Source organism: Neofelis nebulosa, chromosome 6, assembly GCF_028018385.1.
Source record: "Neofelis nebulosa isolate mNeoNeb1 chromosome 6, mNeoNeb1.pri, whole genome shotgun sequence".
Lineage (NCBI taxonomy): Eukaryota > Metazoa > Chordata > Mammalia > Carnivora > Felidae > Neofelis > Neofelis nebulosa.
Genome location: NC_080787.1, coordinates 103,448,275 through 103,466,981, shown reverse-complemented (window position 1 = coordinate 103,466,981; position 18,707 = coordinate 103,448,275). Strand labels below are relative to the sequence as shown.

The window sequence follows — 18,707 nt, the reverse complement described above, 5'->3', positions numbered from 1 at the left end:
CAACTCAGTTGGTTTACTTATTTATTTAAAATGTTTATTTATTTTTGAGAGAGAATGAGAGAGAGAGAGAGAGAGGCAGAGGGAGAGGGGGACAGAGGATCTGGAGTGGGTTCTGCACTATCAGCACAGAACCTGATGCGAGGCTCGAACTCACAAACTTCGAGATCATGACCTGAGCCAAAGTCGGATGCTTAACTGACTGAGTCACTCAGGTGCCCCTGAACTCAGTTTTTTTAAATGTTTAGACCAAACTTTTCAAATCCTTTATTGGCATTTGATTTAGGTCTTATTAATTTCTGTGTGATTATCATTTATATGTTTTTTCTTAGAACCTAGGACAGGCTACATTCAGATATCAGAGAATAATTCATGCTATATTGGGGTTAAGAAGTTTAAAGAATGAAAGTGTAATTGGCAAAGTCATACTTGTGGACTTTCTATTTCTTTTTCTGTTTTTCTGAAAACACAGTAAGCCAAAAAGATAAATAGGGTAGTCTTGCTCCTACTTGGAAGGAATTTGATTTTTTCCTTTCCTGAATGAAAAAAATATGTCCCAGCTCTCTTTGAAATAAGCAACAGCTCAATAGTGGGACTGAAAACCTACTTCATTGTTATTTTATAGCATATCGTAGTTACTGTGTATTTGAAGATATCCTATATTTTCCCATACGTGATCTACTAAAAAATGACAATAAAAAGAACAAGAAGATCTTGTAATCTGTCTATAAAGCTAATTTTTTTTTTTTAAAGTAAGCTCCATACCCAACATGTGGTTTGAACTCACAACCCTGAGATCCTGACAGCAAGAGTTGCATAGTCTACAAACTGAGCCAGCCAGGTGCCCCTACAAGGCTAAGTTTTAAGAATCAGATTTATTTACCATGACATGTTTTTGTCATTAGAGCAGAGAAATATGGCTAAAAGATGGAGAGGGAGTGTTTTAATAACATTCCTATAGTTAGACTCTTCTTTATGAAAAGAAAAATATAAATAAGGAAGCCCAGACTGGGGATCCCAGAAACTCCCTCCCATTTCCACTGAATGTTGTGTGGGATGAGGGAAAAGGTCATTCTCTTCCTTTTTTTCAGGATAGCCCCTCATTCAGTGACAGTCAAAACTGGGCATTGTTCCTGGTTGAATAGTGTTCCCCCCAAATTCATGCCCACCTGGACCCTGACAGTGTGATCTCATTTAGAAATCAGATCTTTGCCAATGTATAAAAGTTACAATGAGGTTGTAACTTGCACAATGAGAATTAGGGTGGGGCCTAAATCCAATATGACTAATGTCTTTTTAAGAAGAGGGGAATTTGGACACAGGCACAGATGGAAGATGGCCATGTGGAAACAGAGGCAAAGACTGTAGTTATGTTGTCACATGCCAAGGAAAGCCAAGGATTACTGGCAAACACCAGAAACTAGGAGGGAGGCATGTATCAGATTCTCTCAGAAGGAACCAACCTTGCCTACACCTTGATTTCTAGACTCCAGAACTGTGAGGGAATAAATTCCTATTGTTTTATGCTACTCTGTTACAGCAGTCCTAATCTGACAGAGGCATCCAGCTCTTCCCATGCCCTATCAGCAGCACGTGGGTATCCCTCCCTTAGTTCAGTCTATACCCTGATCTAGCAGGAAGAGGTCTGATTCTTAACCCCATTGCCTCCCATTCCTCTTCTTCAGCTTCCCTGACACCGAGTCTGTACAAAAGAGACCAGAATCTGTTTCTCCATCAGCCTTTTAGCTTAGACCATCCTTATTAAAAAGAGCTTTCGGGGGCACCTGGGTGGCTCAGTCGGTTAAATGTCTGATTTTGGCTCGGGTCATGATCTTGTGGTTTGTGAGTTCGAGCCCCACATCCACATCAGGCTCACTGCTCTCAGTGCAGAATCTGTCTCGGATCCTCTGTCTCCCTCTCTCTCTGCCCCTCTCTCTCAAACATAAATAAACATAAATTAAAAAAAAAACTATTAAAAAAAAAAAAGAGCTTTCAGGGTGTGTGGGTATCTCAGTCGGTTGAGCGTCGACTCTTGAGTTTGGCTCAGGTCATGATCCCACGGTTGTGGGATCCAGCCCCATGTTGGGCTCCGTGCTGAGCGTGGAGCTTGCTTAAGATTCTCTCTCTCTCTCTCTCTCTCTCTCTCTCTCTCTCTCTCTCTCTCTCTCTCCCTTTGCCTCTCTCCCCTGCTTGAGCATGTTCTCTCTCTCTCTCTTAAAAAAAAATCTTAAAAAAAAATAAAAAGAACTTTCTTCTCAGATCTTTAATCAATGTTTAAATAGTCTGAACATGGCTCCCAGAAGAGTAACAGGTATTTAGATGGGAATTCATACTCTGAAATCTCGTAGGCCAGAGATCTGTTGCTGTTTGGGGGTGGGGGGGGGGGAAGAGCAAAGGCAAGGAAGGGCTCTTTAACATACTAAGACAATGAACATCTCAATGGCTGTGGCAATGCTCATTCTCTACATTGCATAAGCCCTATGACTCTTCTGTGCACTGAGAAACAGAAATAGATAAATGACATCAATCAAATATGAAGTAAAGGAAGCAGAGGTAGTAATTGTAACAAATATGAAGTAGAGTTTAAGACAAAGAGGATGGAATGTCTCAGTAGGATCATTTGATCTTGATAAATGGGACAGTTAATACTTGGCAGTGTTGTTCTTCAGTATCATAGAAACCTGGGGTTAAATCCTATCAGTGATAGTAACACTATAAATTATCTTTTTAGAACTTCTGGGGTTTTTTAAATCTGTAAAATGGAGATAATACATATCTTCCTCATAGGACGGTTGTAAGGATCATATTAGCTAATTTATATAAAATGCCTAGGATTCAATAAATGTTAGCTTTCATTCTCACTCTGCTTACTTGCCAAAAAATATATCAAGACCACCATTACTTCAAGCCCCATTGCTTTTTTTTTTTTTTTTCATTTTAAAGTAGGCCTCACACCCAGCACAGAGCCCAAAACAGGGCTTGAACTCACAACTCTGAGATCAAGACCTGGGCTGAGATCAAGAGTCAGATGCTTAACTAACTGAGACCCCCAGGTGCCCCATTGCTTTTCCTTCTCTATATTTGATCATTCTCCTAGGTCATATAGGAAAGTGTTTATTTTTATTATAATGGGGCTATGACTCTCTCAGCTCTTCAATTCCCTCTTCTTCATGTGGGCCTGATCTTACTCTCCCCACTCACCTTCGGAAGATGATTTCTTCCTTTCTGTGTGAAGCCACCTCTGTTTGGATTTTGTTCTCTGGGACCTCCATATTTTAGCCCCAATGTTTCCCATAGTTTTACCTTTTCTTTCTCTACCGGTTCTTTGCCCCCAGTATATGAAAAGCTTCTTTCTCCTATTAATAATGAACTAATAACAAAACCAAACTCTGAACCTCTCCCGAGGTAAAATAGGTAAAATCCTATCCTCCTCCTTTCTCAGCCAAGCTCCTACTTTTTTTTCATTTATAAAGTTTTTTTTTAATGTTTATTTATTTTTGAGAGACGGAGAGAGAGAAAGAGAGAGCACGAGCAGGGGAGGGGCAGACACACACACACACACACACACACACACACACACACACACACACACACACAGAATCTGAATCTGAAGCAGGTTCCAGGCTCTGAGCTGTCAGCACAGAGGTGAAGCGGGGCTCGAACCCACCAACTGTGAGATCATGGCCTGAGCCACCCAGGTGCCCCTTTTTTTCATTTAAATTTTATTTATTTACCTTTTGAAAAGGCAACATTTCTTGGATCAAAATTCAAAAAAGCATACATTAGAAATTCTGTCTCCTATCCTTGATTCTCAAACAGTTTCCCTTCCCTGAGCAAAGAGTTTTCTGTGGTCTTTTTAGATATCGGTTTAGGCATATGCAAGCAAGTATGTATTTTTCCTTCTGTATAAAAATTTTAGCATACTATGGACACTCTTCTGATTCTTGCTTTTTTTTTTTTCAGTTAAAAATATGTCTTTGGAGGTCTTTTCGTATCAGTGTCTAAACAATTTTCTCATTGTTTCAAGTCTTCTGGAAAGCAGGTGCCAAGATGGGATGAGACATGCAAGAGACTTACTAAAGGAAATGCCTTTGAGAGAGAAAAGGAGGCAGCTGGAGATGAATCAGATAGTGATGCTGATCTGAGCCCTGTGAAGGAGGGAAGGAAGGCATGAGGGTTGGGGTAGGCAGGGACTAAGACTGCACCATAGATCTAAAAAAGTTTCAGATGGGCTTAAACCTGGGGATTCCTTAAGACAAAGTCACACATCAGAGGAATCCTGTATCCTGCAGGAGTGGACCTTTGTGAACTTCCTGCTGTGCTCAGTCATTGGCTGGGTGCAGCCCATGGGGAGTTTGGCCTCATTGCAAATGCAGTGCTAGATTCAGGGCTTAGAAGCTGGACCCTCCCTGCAGGGAAGACATCTGGGAGGAATATTTCATAGCCTTCATATTATTTTTAGGGCTGCATAATAATCCAATGAAGGATGTGCCATACTTTATCCATTATGAGAGACATATCACAGTATCTACCACAAGGAGTATAATTGTAGGAAACTACTATGTGGTTTTGATAGAGGCTGCCAAGATCAAAATCTAATGTATATATCGGTATATATTTTGTGAACGTGTATTCCACCAGCAAGGCAGGAGACTGTTTCCTCATATCCTTAGTAACACAGGGTGTGGTCAAGCTTTTTTTTAAAGTTTATTTATTTATTTTGAGAGAGAGAGAGAGAGAGAGGCAGAGAGAGGGAGAGAGAATCGCAAGCAGGTTCTTTGCTGTCGGCACAGGGCTCAGTCTCATCAACTGTGAGATCATGACCTGAACCCAAATCAAAAGTCAGATGCATAACTGACTGAGCCATCCAGGCACCCAAAACTTTTGATTTTTTTAGTTAACCTTTTCATAACCTACATTTGATTTTTTACTTACACATTTTCCCACCTTCCACTCACTCCCTAGTACATATTCATTAAGCCCTGGCTCTGCAATTTACTAGTTGTCTCAGTTTGTTCATATGTAAAATAAGAATTCTAAATCAACATACTTAATAGGGATATTTTGAGGATAAAATGAATGCAAAACTCCATGTTTAAAAACAGCAACCAATAGGGGCGCCTTGGTGGCTCAGTTGGTTGGGCCTCCAACTTTGGCTCAGGGCATGATCTCAGGGTTTGTGGGCTCGAGCCTTGCATCTGGCTCTGTATTGGCAGCTCAGAGCCTGGAGCCTGCTTCAGATTCTGTGTCTCCCTCTCTCTCTGCCCCTCTCCTGCTCGCGTTCTGTGTGTCTCTCTCTCAAAAATAAATAAACATTTAAAAAAATTTAAAAAAACCCCAGCAACCAACGGATAAACATTCTCCACACTCCACTGTCATATACTGATGATTTCCAAATCTATACAATTAGGGCAGACTTTTTGTTGGAAGGTAAAAATATTCATCTGCTTACTTGTTATTTCTTTTTTTAATGTTTATTTATTTATTTTCAGGAGAGAGAGAGAGAGAGAGAGAGAGAGAGAGAGAGAGAGAGAGGAAGCACACTGTCACAAAACATGAGATCATAACCTGAGCTGGAATCAAGTGTCAGGTGCTTAACTGACTGAGCCGTCCAGGCACCCCAATGCTTACTTGTTATTTCCATCTTGATGCCCCACAAGCACTTCAATTACAACATGCCCCAATGAAACTCATCATTTTTCTCTTAAAAATTGCTCCTATTCCTTTATTTCCCTTATTGTTGAAGTCAAAACCCTGTAAGTCATTTCAGATTATTTTCTCTCCCTTAAACCCACATTTAATTAATCCTCAGGTTCTGTTGAATTTGATTCATAAATAATTCTGGTATCTGTCTTTTTCTTATGATCAGCACTGCCACTTGATGGTTTAATCTCTGTATTTTGTAAGTATTAAGGCAATAGCTTCTTTTTCTTCTTCTTTTTGTTTTTAAATAGCTCCATAATGAATGTGGGGCTTGAATTCAAGATCCTGAGATCAAGACTCACATGCTCTCCCGACTGAGCCAGCCAGATGATCCAAGGCAGTAACTTCTTTACTGTTCTCACTTTCTTCCAATCTATCCTGAACACTGTTGTCAGGAGGAGTTTTTGAATAACGACACTGATTATATTACTCTTTAGCTCAAGAGTCTTCAATGGTTTCCTATTGCCTATAGAATGATGAAATCTAAAACTTCCACTAGATATATATATATATATATATATATATATATATATGTATCTTCATAATTTGACCTCTACTTATCTGTCCAATCTCTTCTTAGATATCCCCTTTCCCTGCTTTAATCCTTTAATCTGTAACATTCAAACTAGTTGCATTTCTCAGAATATATCATGTTCTCTCATGATAGATTCAGCCATCCTGCCTTAAATAATTTCTGCTCCCTACTTGCCCTTCACATAAAGTACTTTAAATTTTGGCTCAAAATTTCTCTCTGTTGTGAAGCCTAGCTTGACTCCTCTAGAATTCTTCCTATTCTACTATTGTTCTCTGTACCCACATAGTTTATTTTTAATTTGCTTGCATGTTTATTTCTTCAATAGGTTTTAGTTCTCCAATGGAAAGAGACCCATTTTCATCTGGTGTCTCCAGCACTTATCATGGTTCCTGGAAATAAGAGACTTACATACTCAGATATTTTCGATTGACTTCATGATCTGAGTTAGTTTCTCAGGAAATTTACTGTTGTAAATAAATGATCTCCCAACACTTCAAGTTTTCCAGGTTTCTCCCAAAACCTAGCAGGCAGGTCACTACCAATTCTCCTTACCACTTTATTTTTATTATTATTAATTTTTTAAATGTTTACTTATTCTTTGAGAGAGACAGAGCACGAGCAGGGGAGGGGCAAAGGGAGAGGGAGACACAGAATCTGAAGCAGGTTCCAGGCTCTGAGCTGTCAGCACAGAACCAGATGCCAACCGAACTCGAACTCACCAACCATGAGATCATGACCTGAGCTGAAGTGGGAAGCTTAACCTTAACCCACTCTGCCACCCAAGTGCCCCTCCTTATCACTTTAGATAAAAGTGACCATTTCCTCCTTTTTGCTCTCAATAAATGTGGTATATTAGTCTTATCCTAGCACCAATCACGTTTAGGATTGTATCCCAAGCATCTGACACGTTAAGTATGCAACAATTAAATGAATCAATGTTCACCTTGATGAAGGAAACTTTCTTAAACATTCTAGGAGAACGTCATCATTTTGCATAGACCGTAAAAAATCTTTTACAATCCAACCCTGATGATTGTTTTTAAAACGATGCATCCTGGCACTTTAATTGTCCTTAGATGGCCAAACCTTGGCTATGGGAACCGCACAGTGTAGGAGGAGACCATGACTAGAGCGCGAGGGAAAGGATGATTCGCTGCTAGGGTTCAGGAGTTCTCCTCAGACGGATGCTAGAACTAGGAAACCGCTGATGGTTCAGCTTTTGAAATACCGTTTTTGCATCGTAAAGAAAAAAGATTAACCTATCAGGAACAACCGAGCACATCCAATTACCAATCAAGAACGGGAAAGGAGCCAAAGCCTGGGGATACCCACGCACCAAGGAGGACGTCATTCTCTAAGTCTCAGCCAATGAGAGATTGGGCGGAGGGGGCGGGGCAACGGGCGGACCAATTGCCACAGAAAAACAAACAATCTGCAGCACAACTGTCCTAACCACAGCCCTCGCCTCTCAAACCACTGGAGCAAACTCCTGAGCAAAGCACTTGTTAAATACTTTCCACTTTCCTTCTAGCCTGGGGGCAGTTACACTGGAGTACCTTCCTCATACTAGAACAAGGGCCTTCTTTCCACCAGCTCCCAAAGACTCGCAGAAAGAATACAGTAACTTTGAGCTTTCTACCTTCACAGGAACTGGCAGTCCGGAGCTACCTGAGGGGGAGGGGCAGCCCCAGTGCGCAGGCGTGCATGCCTTGTGGAGGCAGGGCTGTAGCGGCCCAAAGCATCCTGGGTGCTGTATTTCTTTTGCTGGCAAAACTGAACTGCTCCTGTAGCCTCCGGAACTACATTTCCCCGCAGCTCCCGCGGCCTCGAGGTGGGCGGGATGGTTGGTTAATGAGCTCGAGGAAGCCGCGGCGCGGCCCACCAGGTTCCAAAACAAGGAAATGAAGGGGGGAGGCGGGACTGGGGCTGCCTGCGGGAGCCGCCGCCGCCGCCGCCGCCGCGGAGGAGGAGGAGGAGGAGGAGGAGGAGGTGGAGTAGGTGGCTGCCGCGGCCGCCGAGGAGTCCCTTGCTGAAGGCGGACCGCGGGGCGGCGGGCGGCGCGCGCGCGCCCGAGAGGCGGCTGTTGGAGAAGTGGAGCGGCGATCGCGGGGGGAGGAGGAGGAGGAGGGACTGAGCGGCGGCGGCCCCCGCGTCCCGGTGCCTCTATGGGGAAAGCAGACAATGGATTATGATTTCAAGGCGAAGCTGGCGGCGGAGCGGGAGCGGGTGGAGGATTTGTTTGAGTACGAAGGGTGCAAAGTGGGACGCGGCACCTACGGGCACGTCTACAAGGCGAGGCGGAAAGATGGGTAAGAGCAGGGGCGGGGGGAGTAGGCTTGCTCGGGTCCTCGCCCTGCCCGCGACCGCGCGGGATGGGTGGGTTGGAGCCGGGTCGGGCCGTTCCCGAAGGGCGAGGCGGAGGTGGTCGCGGGGCCGTGTCCCAGCGCGGACTGAGGGACGCGGGTTCTGACTGCCCTCCCCGCGCGGCCCCGTCGCGCCCCTCGAACTCCAGCGGCAGCAGCCTAGTCGGGGGGCGTCGGTCCGGTTCCGAAGGGCGCCTTCCGCGTGCATGGAGCTGGCGGCGGGACTCGAGTTGGGACCTCGGCTGGAGGTGGAGTTTGTGGGGTCTGGTCTCTTGGGGAGACGCCGAGGGCTGGGAGAGCTTTGCCGAGTTGCCGCTCCGGCCCTGGGCTGGTGACGGTCGTTGTGGAACTTCCAATCGGCTAAGCGCCTCCCGGGGGCGGCGGTTTGAAACCTAGCGGAGGAGCTGGTCGGGCGGCCGAGCGCTGGGCTGGGGTCTTAGCCATACTCTAGGGTCTGACCCTCCGCGCATCTCTGCCCTTGGGGCCAGCCAGCCCATTGGCTTCTCAGCGTAGTCCCGCGTCCCTGTCTATACCCGGCGACTTCTGGATCCCTGCTCATTCGCCCCTGATTTCGCTTTTTCACATTCTGAATTCCGCACTTTAACTCGAATGTAGGACCTCCTCGGAGACTAACCGCGTTTTGCCCGCAGAACTTCAGAGTTCGCCTAGTTTTTTGGTAACTCGTATTCCCCCCACCCCCGTTGGATATTCTTATGCTTTCCACTCCATCCCCTGGCTAAATGACTGCGTGCTGGGGTTTATCCAGCACCTAGATTATCCGGAACGGAATGCAGAGTGACAGAGATCTGGGCCTGAATCTTTGTTTACCTGGGATTTGAGGGAGAACCTTAGTAACCTCTTAGGAAGCCTTTATTGATTGTTCTCTTAGGAGATGGCGAGCTGGATTCTGTATTGAGAACGCCTATCCTTCGTCCTGTAGGGCAGACGGGCTCTAGGACAGGTGGAACCAGCTGCCGGCGAAGGGTAGGTTTAAACCAATCACCTGCTCACTGCCCTTCCTGGGAGGAATTCTCCTCCCCCAGAGTAAGGGAGCCCAGGAACATCTATCTACCTGTCCCGCTTAGATTTCAAAGATGGTCAAAAAGTATGAGAAAGAGAGTTTTTAGCATCCTAGCGGAACATTTCTGAATAAAGTGAATATCAGTCACAATGACATTAGTAAGATTTGAAATGCTGCCTAACGTTCTGCGCACTCTGTTGTAATTGATATAGTTGATTTATGAACTCGAGGACGAAAGTTGTTAAGGTGTGTGTGCTAATTTCATAGAGAATGAAAACACAACTTTACAAATTGTTTTATCATAAAGTATGGTGAAAATCACAAGGTACTATACACGTGTAAAGGATTGTTACTGCAAGTAGTTTTGGTCTTATAACTGAAAGGGCTCCATAGTAGTCAGTTGTAAACTTCTCTCATAATTCTTTTAGTTAATTGCCAGGTGTCCTTGAATGAGTATCTTGGAATGTCAGGTACTTAAAATTAACTTGTATTTTGTTTTTGGAATATTTACTTGTTATACTGGTGTTTCTGTGGGAATATTATCAGATATATTTGGGGAAAGCACATCTAGTTTTCCTATTTGGACATTGGCATTACAAAACAAATTATATGTGGTGTTTTTCATACTCCTCATGCTAACTTTATAATGTACTTGATTTGAAATTTTTTAAATGTATTTTCTTTTTTTTTGTTGTTAAAATAACTTCCTTTTAGTAGGCAACTTTTAAGAAAAATCTGCTTCTGAATTGTATTTTGATAGCATGGGATAAAACAAAAAACATAATTTAATTCCTGCTTCTAATTGTTCTTTTTGAATATTTTCCCCTCTAATAAAGTTTTTGATTCGACTGCACTTTCTTGAGTGAAATTTGTTTGACTAGAATTAATAAAGTTTCTTTAATAGAGTAAGATCAGTCTGTGTATCTTCAAAATATGCTTTTTAAAGGAAATTTTAGGATCTGAAAGCATTAGTTGATATCACTATATTCTAAGAAAAATCATTATAAAGGTAGGTTTCCTTGGACTAGGGGTCTAGTTGAGATTTGAGGCTTTATGTTAATAGCACATCTCTTGTGGGTTGGTAGCAATGGTTTTAAAGAACAAAAAGTTTTTAAAGTTTTTAGTGATGGTTCTAAATTGTGATGCAGATTTGCATAGTAAAGATTTTACACTCCGATCATGGTTAGTTATAGTTTAGCTCTTTCCGGAATTTATTTTGGTTAATTCAGAAAAAAATGTATAATGCTACTTTAGGGAGCAAGAAAGAAATCACGTGCGTACATTTAAGAGAAGTTACTCTGATGTATATAATGTAGTATATAACCAAAATCATTTGGGTCTTTTGAAGAAACACTGGAAGAAGTAATGTAACTTACAAAAGAAAAGCCTCTGTTTATAGTTTAGTACTACCTTTTAAAAAAAATCTTAGAGTGATATTTCCATTAAAATAATGACTTTAACTTGGGCTGTGTTAATTATACTATGTAAATTTGTGGCAGTGGAAATGAAAGATTACATTTGGGTTTTTCACCTTTAATAAAAATGTCATTTGTTCTTTTTGTTTTGAAGGAAGAGAATCTTTTGACCCAACCATCCTTTTTAAATAAATCAGGCTTAATGTTATTCATGAGAAACAAGTTCAGAATATTTCTAGACTTTTTAGTATGAACAAGAATTTGTAATAGTTTTCCTTTTAAAATTTGTAAAAAAGGATATATAACAGTTTATGGTTACAAATCTCAAGACCATATTCCTCAAATTTGAAAAACTTTGCTTTGATTGATAAAGGAATATTTTAAAAGGTTCTTTTGTCAATAAGCGAGTCAAACAAACATGATTCCATAGGATAATATGTCTGAAAACTGCTACACCAAACAATACTACTATTCAATTTTGCAGACATTCATTTAGTCTTTTGAACCACTCCAATAAAAGATTACTCCTTTTTGAGATGTCTTTAAAAGATACTTCATAATTGAAAGTGAAATGGCTGACATCTTAACAGTTTCAGTTTTGCCTTAGGGTTTCAGATGAGTAGTTTGTGACTATACATCTTAGTGTATAAAGTTTTAGATGAGTAATTGGTGATTACACATCTTAATGTATGTCATAAAATCCTTCACAAATGTGTAGGTACATATGGATACATACAGGTAAATAATAGGTATGGACCTATCTGCCTGGCTTTGATGGATTTTTCATATTTGGTTTGTAGTTAGAATAGACGATTGTATTTGCATTTTTTTGTGTGTGGGGGGTGGAATGTACAAAAAGTTTTAGATCATTTAGTCTCACTTCTTTACAAATGAGAAAACCAGAGCTTTTAGAGGTTATCATGCGCATAGTCTCACAGCAAAGACAAGCCTCACAGAAGTTACAAGATAGTAGGAATCCAGCTCTACTGACTGAGTTGTTGCATTTTCTAATGTGTCCTACTTCTTAATACCATACGGGGAAAACCCAAAAAGGCCATGTTAAACCTCCAGTTTTGACAAACTTATTGTATAAGCTTTTTCCATGCGAAGGGTATATCTATACCAACAAATATGGAAAAGGGAAAATATTGCATGGATATTAAAAAAAAAAAAAAAAGGAGGAGTGCCAGCCTATAGATTCTACCATGTGTAGTTGCTTTTCTTCATCAGGTTTCTCTTCATCCTCATTATCATTACTTTTGGCCACCATCTTTCAAAAAAAACCCCACCATTTTTGCATAGTAGCTGAATTGGTCTCTGCTGTTAGGCTAGTCTTTCCTTGTGATAGTCCAACATCCAAGTTGCTCAGGGTCATTTTTCTGCAAATAAAATCAATCCTGAAACATCTTGGAAAACTACATTCTCTATCTTTCAAACCATCATATCCAATTTTAATTCCTTACTTTGGCATATAAAGCTATTTGCATTAGGATCCTAAAGTTTTTCTCATCTTTGTAGCCTTTATACTTGCCACCAACTCCCAGAGTTGGTGCAAGCCATGTTTTCCAGAGTGTGCAAGCCATGTTTCTGTAGCATTTTTTAGCACTTACTAAGTCTTTTTCATGTCTTTTTTTTTTTTTTTTTTTTTTTTTTACATTCAAAGTAAAGTGGTATTGCTCTGCCATTCCTCCCTCCCTTTTCTCCTCACTCCCATAAACTTGGCCAACTCCTGCTCATACTTCAATACCCTATTCAGATAGCTTTTCTTCTAGAAGCCTTCCTTTATTCACTTTATTAGTTGTGCTTGTGCCCCTCTTTGTTCTTAGGTGTATAATATCACTATAAGTAATATTAATCTGCCCCATAAACTATTAGCTACAAATGGGTCATCATTTATTTCCAGAGTCTTGTACAGAGTTTGGCATATAATGGACACTCAGAAATTTTATTAAAAAAAAAAAAAAGGTCCCACATTGGTAATACTGCCCTGATGTTTTCAGTAATTGTTTTGTTTTTTTGAAAAAAATTTAACATTTATTATTTGACAGAGACAGAGCATGAGTGGGGGAGGGGCAGAGAGAGAGGCAGTCACAGATTCTGAAGCAGGCTGTAGACTCCCAAGCTGTCAGCCCAGAGCCTGACACAAGGCTTGAACTCATGAACTGTGAGATCATGACCTGATCCAAAGTCAAATGCTTAACCGACTGAGCCACCCAGGTGCCCCTTCAGTAATTGTTTTGAAAGCCTGCAATGCAGTGATGTTACATAAGTGGTTACCATAAATAATTTTATAGCACTAATTAGATCTAGTATAATTTTTTTTCTAAGAAATTATGTGCTGCTTTTTAAGACAGTTGATACATTTCTTTTAGTAGATTGATAAGGAACGTATGTAATTTTTTTGTTTTGAGTTAAGCATCTTTCCCTTTTAGGCCAGCTCTTGTAAAATTATTATAGAAATCTTGTGTTCTTTGCTTTCACTATCTATTTTATAGAGATGCTTAGAAATTGTGGGCATTGGGGCACCTGTATGGCTCAGTGGGTCAGGCATCCGACTTTGGCTCAGGTTATGATCTCACAGTTTGTGAGTTGGAGCCTCATGTTGGGCTCTGCGCTGGCAGCTCAGAGCTTGCTTGGAATTCTCTCTCTCTCTCTCTCTCTCTCTCTCTCTCTCTCTGTGCTCCTCCCTTGCTCTCGCACTGTCTCTCAAAAGTAAATAAACATTAAAAAAAATGTAGGCATTCGAACATATTTTACGAAATTTATTGATCTTACGGGTTTATGTTAATAAATTTAGTATCTTTAGCACTTAGTAAATCAAATAAACATTGGTTTATGTTTAATTGGTTCTTCATTTATGTATTACAAGAACTTTTTGAAGCCCAGGAAAAGAAACATTTTCAATAAAATTTGATTGTTTACAGCAGTGGTCGACAAACTTTCTTTACAAAGAGGCAGATACTAAATATTTTAGGCCTTGGAGGCCATACAGTATATGTTATAATTACTTGAATCTGCTGTTGTAGTGTCAAAGTATCCACAGACAAATGTGTAAATGAACACAAATTAGAATGTGTTTCAATAGAATTTTATTTATAAAACCAAGTGGTGAGCTCGCTTTGGCAGGCAGGCTGTAGTTTGCCCTGCTTAGTCTAGAACAGTGACGTCCAATAGATCTTCATGCAATGATGAACATGCGTCTATGCTGTAAAGTATGGTAGCCACTAGCCATATGTGGCTCAAGGAATGTGGTTACTGTGACTGAGACACTGGCTAGTAGCTGTGATGTTGGACTCGGAAGGTTTAGTCTTGGGGACAAGTAGATTAGCAACACATTTATAATTTTCAAATCCATGAAGTGACATTTTAATTTTTTTAAATTTGGTTAATATCTACACCCAATGTGGGGCTGGAACTCAGCACCCTGAGATTGAGAGTTGCATGCTCCACCGACGTAACCAGCTAGGTGCCCCTGAAGAGACCTTTTAATAAAAATGTGTAATTGACGGTGTGGACAAATGAAATAGGATAGCCCACGTCTTTCCTTTTTTTTCTCTCTTTTCTGCCAAAACCCACACAAAGCTCATGTCTTTTCAGTTATAGGCAGAATTTTGAGGCTGAAACAGTTTGATAATGCAAACCGATACTCGAATCCATAAACTGTCAATTTGTGAATGGAATCAAGGATATTTGATCACTTTTTGAAAAAAGTATTTTTGTTAAAAAAAAAAAGAATGTTGTTCAGTGAGTAGTAAGTGCATGTGCATAAGAAGATATACAATGTGGTAGTAAGCCTTCCCTTTCCCAACCACCCTTTTCCCTTTCTAAAGACGGCCATTCTCGGTTTTCCTTTTTAGAGATTTTCTTGGGGCGTGTGTATCTAATGGTAAATAGTTTACTGTACATTTCTCTATATTTTTTTCACCTTAAATGTAATTTGAAGATCATTACATAATTGATATGCAGAGATGCCTGGTTCCTCTTAATAATAGTTTCACTTGTATTCCACTGTATTGACTTACATAATTTACTTAACTATCCCTCTTGATGGACATTTAGGCTGTTACTAGTCTTTTGCTAGTACTAACACTGTAGTGAACTGTACCTAGTAGGTACAGTTTTTGTGTGTATTAGTGTAGCTAATTTAAACTCCTGTAAGCTATTTACCTTTGGAAGTATTGGCTTGAAATGATTTGCTAATATGGTGATATATGAGATATAAATCACTAAAGATTGAAAGCAATGGGGCTGAGAATAAGGAAGTCTTATTCCTTAAAGGCTTTAAAAATAATTATTCATACATAAAAATGAGTTCTAAATCATTAGTTTCCATAGGAAATACGAGTTACCGTTTTAGCAGCACGAGAAAGGCTTGCCTCTGAGTTTTATGTAGGCAAAAAGTAGATCTATGGAAAGGTTTTTTTGATAGGGATGTCAGTATTGATGAATTAAGGAATTTTACTTTTGTATACTATATGTTTGGACTGAATATGCTGGGTAAAAAATTAATATGTGATGTTAAACTGTGTGCTTGGTTTGCAAAATGCTTAACTAGTGTAATGAGGTTTAGACATCAGTATAGAAGACTTGAAGGCAATATAGTACAATTCGAAATTTTCTTGGTGGTAAACGATGAGAGTAAGACTGCTTGGTTAATGTGTATATAAAGATCAGCCTGTTCGTTCTCTTGTGACGTTGGGACTGTATGTTAGTGCTGCTTTTGGATTCCAAAACAAAGGAACAAGATATATATTTTTTTAAAGAGAACATTTTAATATTTTGAATTATTAACTTGATTATTTCTTTAAAAAGCAGGTAGTTTTTAAGGGCTAGAACTGTGAAGAGGTAGCCGACAAAGCTATTTGAAGATTTTTGTCCATTTATAAATAGCTGATAGTTCAACACTTCCTGTAATAACCCTTTTGAGCATGCATTGTGCAGGATAAAAGAGAGTCTCAAGAGAGAAGACAGGATGTAATTCAGGATACAAGTGTGCGGCAGTAGTTTTTTTATTGAGGGTGTGAATTCTTATCCAAAAGTGAGTGAGTGATCAAAGAGAAGTAAAAACCTGTAAAGTCCTTAAATAATTGGTGTCCTTATAAAATATCTTTAATTTCTAATATAATAAGTCTTTCTAAAGGAGAAACACATCCTCCTCATAGAGGCTTTAAACCTGTTGTGTGTTTTCTATCTAAAAATATTATTTCTGTGAGATTTTGTTGCTGATGATCTCAGTTACCAAGTGGAACGTGATTAAGAAATGGATTTAATTTTGTTTTTATTGTGACCACAGACCAAAACCGTGTCATGGCAAACTATTTTGCAGATATTTGTAGATATATACATTTGGACAGAAAGGTGAGTTCATGGTTGCTGGAAAAGTAAGGTAAAACTTTTGCCTTATGGGTGGGCTAGTTGCATCTTTCTGTGGGAAAGTTATTCTCCTCAGGATTGTGATCTGGGGCACAAAGTGTGTTGCTCTTTACAAAAGTTAGTTTCCTTTTTCTCTTTCCCTTTTGTAATGTAATTATTATACTTGCATTTTAAGAGTGACTTAGACACTGAGTGAATCCAGTTGTTTTGGATTTAGGCGCAAATTTAAAAAAATGTGAGCTTCCTTTTTTCTGAAGAAATTGTATGTAATTTGAACTTATGTAACTTATAAAACCAGAGTTCTGTTCACTGATTTCTCAGCAATCTTTTGATCTATATATTTGTGTCAAAGTGGAAATATTTTTATTTTTATGCTATTAAAATTTATCAGATAATAGTTGTACGTGATTTAAAAGACTCTAACAGTTAAACTATATATAAAATTAAAAGTAAAAGTCTTCTTCTTATTGTCTACTCCCAAGCTTCCATCATTTTTCAAAGATAGCCAGTGTTGACTGTTTCTGTTTTAAGTTTTGCTGGTGCTTACTAGTATAACTTTAAGTAATATGCATGTAAAAAATAATATGCATATAATTCTATGTTCTGATTTATCAACTTTAGGCATTTTTTGTTGATTTTCCATTAGAAAAGCTGAGCAATTTCCCATCTCAACATTCAAATTTATTACCTTTGTTATTTTACATTTTTTGTGGCAAATACTTTTATAACTTTAAATCATAAGCTTAAATCTTTTTTATTTTTTTTAATTTTGATTAGGCTCCTTGCTGAACGTGGGGCTTGATCACAGGACTGAGATCAAGAGTCACATGCTCCACTGACTGAGCTAGCCAGGCACTCCATTAAATTTCTTTTTCTTTCTTTCTTTAAAAAATTTTTTATTCTTTTTTTTTTTTTTTTAACATTTTTTTCTTTTTTTAAAGTAATCTCTACACCCAACAACCTGGGGCTTAAACTCACGACCCTGACATGAAGAGTCACATGCTCTACCAGCTGAGCTAGCCAGCTATTCCATTAAATTTCTTTTTCTTTCTTTTATTTTTTTAAAAAAAAATAATTGGTGTCCTTCTAAAATATCTTTAATTTCTTTTTTTTTTTTTTTAACGTTTTATTTATTTTTGAGACAGAGAGAGACAGAGCATGAATGGGGGAGGGGCAGAGAGAGAGAGGGAGACACAGAATCGGAAGCAGGCTCCAGGCTCTGAGCCATCAGCCCAGAGCCCGACAAGGGGCTCGAACTCACGGACCACGAGATCGTGACCTGAGCTGAAGTCGGACGCTTAACCGACTGAGCCACCCAGGCGCCCCAGTATCTTTAATTTCTGATATAATAAGTCTTTCTAAAGGAGAAACACACCCTTCTTATAGAGGCTTTAAACCTGTTTTTATTTAAAAAAAATTTTTTTTAAGTAATCTCTACAGCCAACATGGGGCTTGAACTCATGACCCCAAGATCAAGAGTCTCATGCTGTACGGACTGAGCCAGCCAGGTGCCCAGATTTCTTTTTCTTGATTTATCAGTTTAGATACTATTTGTCTTCCTGATAGGGATATTAAGAAAAGTGATATATTTCTCTTACTCTTTTTTCTCTATCTCCTAATTTTTAAAGTAGACATTTATAGCATCCTGCTTTTTGTCTATGAGTTGATTCTAAAAAGCGAACACTGAAAACCATTTAATAGCCTTAAAATATTATGATTGTGAAAGTATTTGTTGCGGGGTGAATTAGTATATTGAGACCCATGGAGAAGGAAATGTAATCTTGTGCATTAAATAACTGCTGCTGGTCTTCCAGGTATTAAGGCCTAATGGGTCTTCTTAAGTTCTTTTGCCCTTCAAGTATCTGGATCATACTTAGCTAATAGTGTTTCTTTATATCTCCTAGGTGCTTTTTCTTGGATTTTCTTTTTTTTTTTGTACAATTGAGGACATCTTTTTTTTTTTAATTTCATTTTTTATTTTTTAAAATTTATATCCAAATTAGTTAGCATACAGTGAAACAATGATTTCAGGAGTAGATTCCTTAATGCCCCTTACCCATTTAGCCCATTCCCCCTCCCACAACTCCTCCAGCAACCCTTAGTTTGTTCTCAATATTTATGTGTCTCTTCTGTTTTGTCCCCCTCCCTGTTTTTATATTATTTTTGTTTCCCTTCCCTTATGTTCATCTGTTTTGTCTCTTAAAGTCCTCATATGAGTGAAGTCATATGATTTTTGTCTTTCTCTGACTGACTAATTTCACTTAGCATAATACCCTCCGGTTCCATCCACGTAGTTGCAA

General features: G+C 39.4%; 1 protein-coding gene across 7 annotated transcripts in view; it reads left to right on the top strand.

The window, feature by feature from the left end:
- Window positions 1–8,260: 8,260 nt before the first annotated feature.
- The window catches only part of CDK19 (cyclin dependent kinase 19), a 195,454-nt gene continuing 185,007 nt past the window's right edge, over window positions 8,261–18,707 (top strand). Inside the window, exons 1-2 of one of the 7 annotated variants that reach the window (XM_058734968.1) lie at window positions 8,269–8,544; window positions 9,488–9,582. In XM_058734968.1, coding sequence (XP_058590951.1) covers window positions 8,424–8,544; window positions 9,488–9,582 — 216 coding nt within the window. In that variant the 5' untranslated portion in view covers window positions 8,269–8,423. Of the gene's footprint in view, window positions 8,545–8,566; window positions 8,847–9,487; window positions 9,583–9,733; window positions 9,753–18,707 lie in introns of those variants that run through there. The other 6 variants (XM_058734975.1, XM_058734974.1, XM_058734971.1 and 3 more) reach the window with 6 other exon arrangements.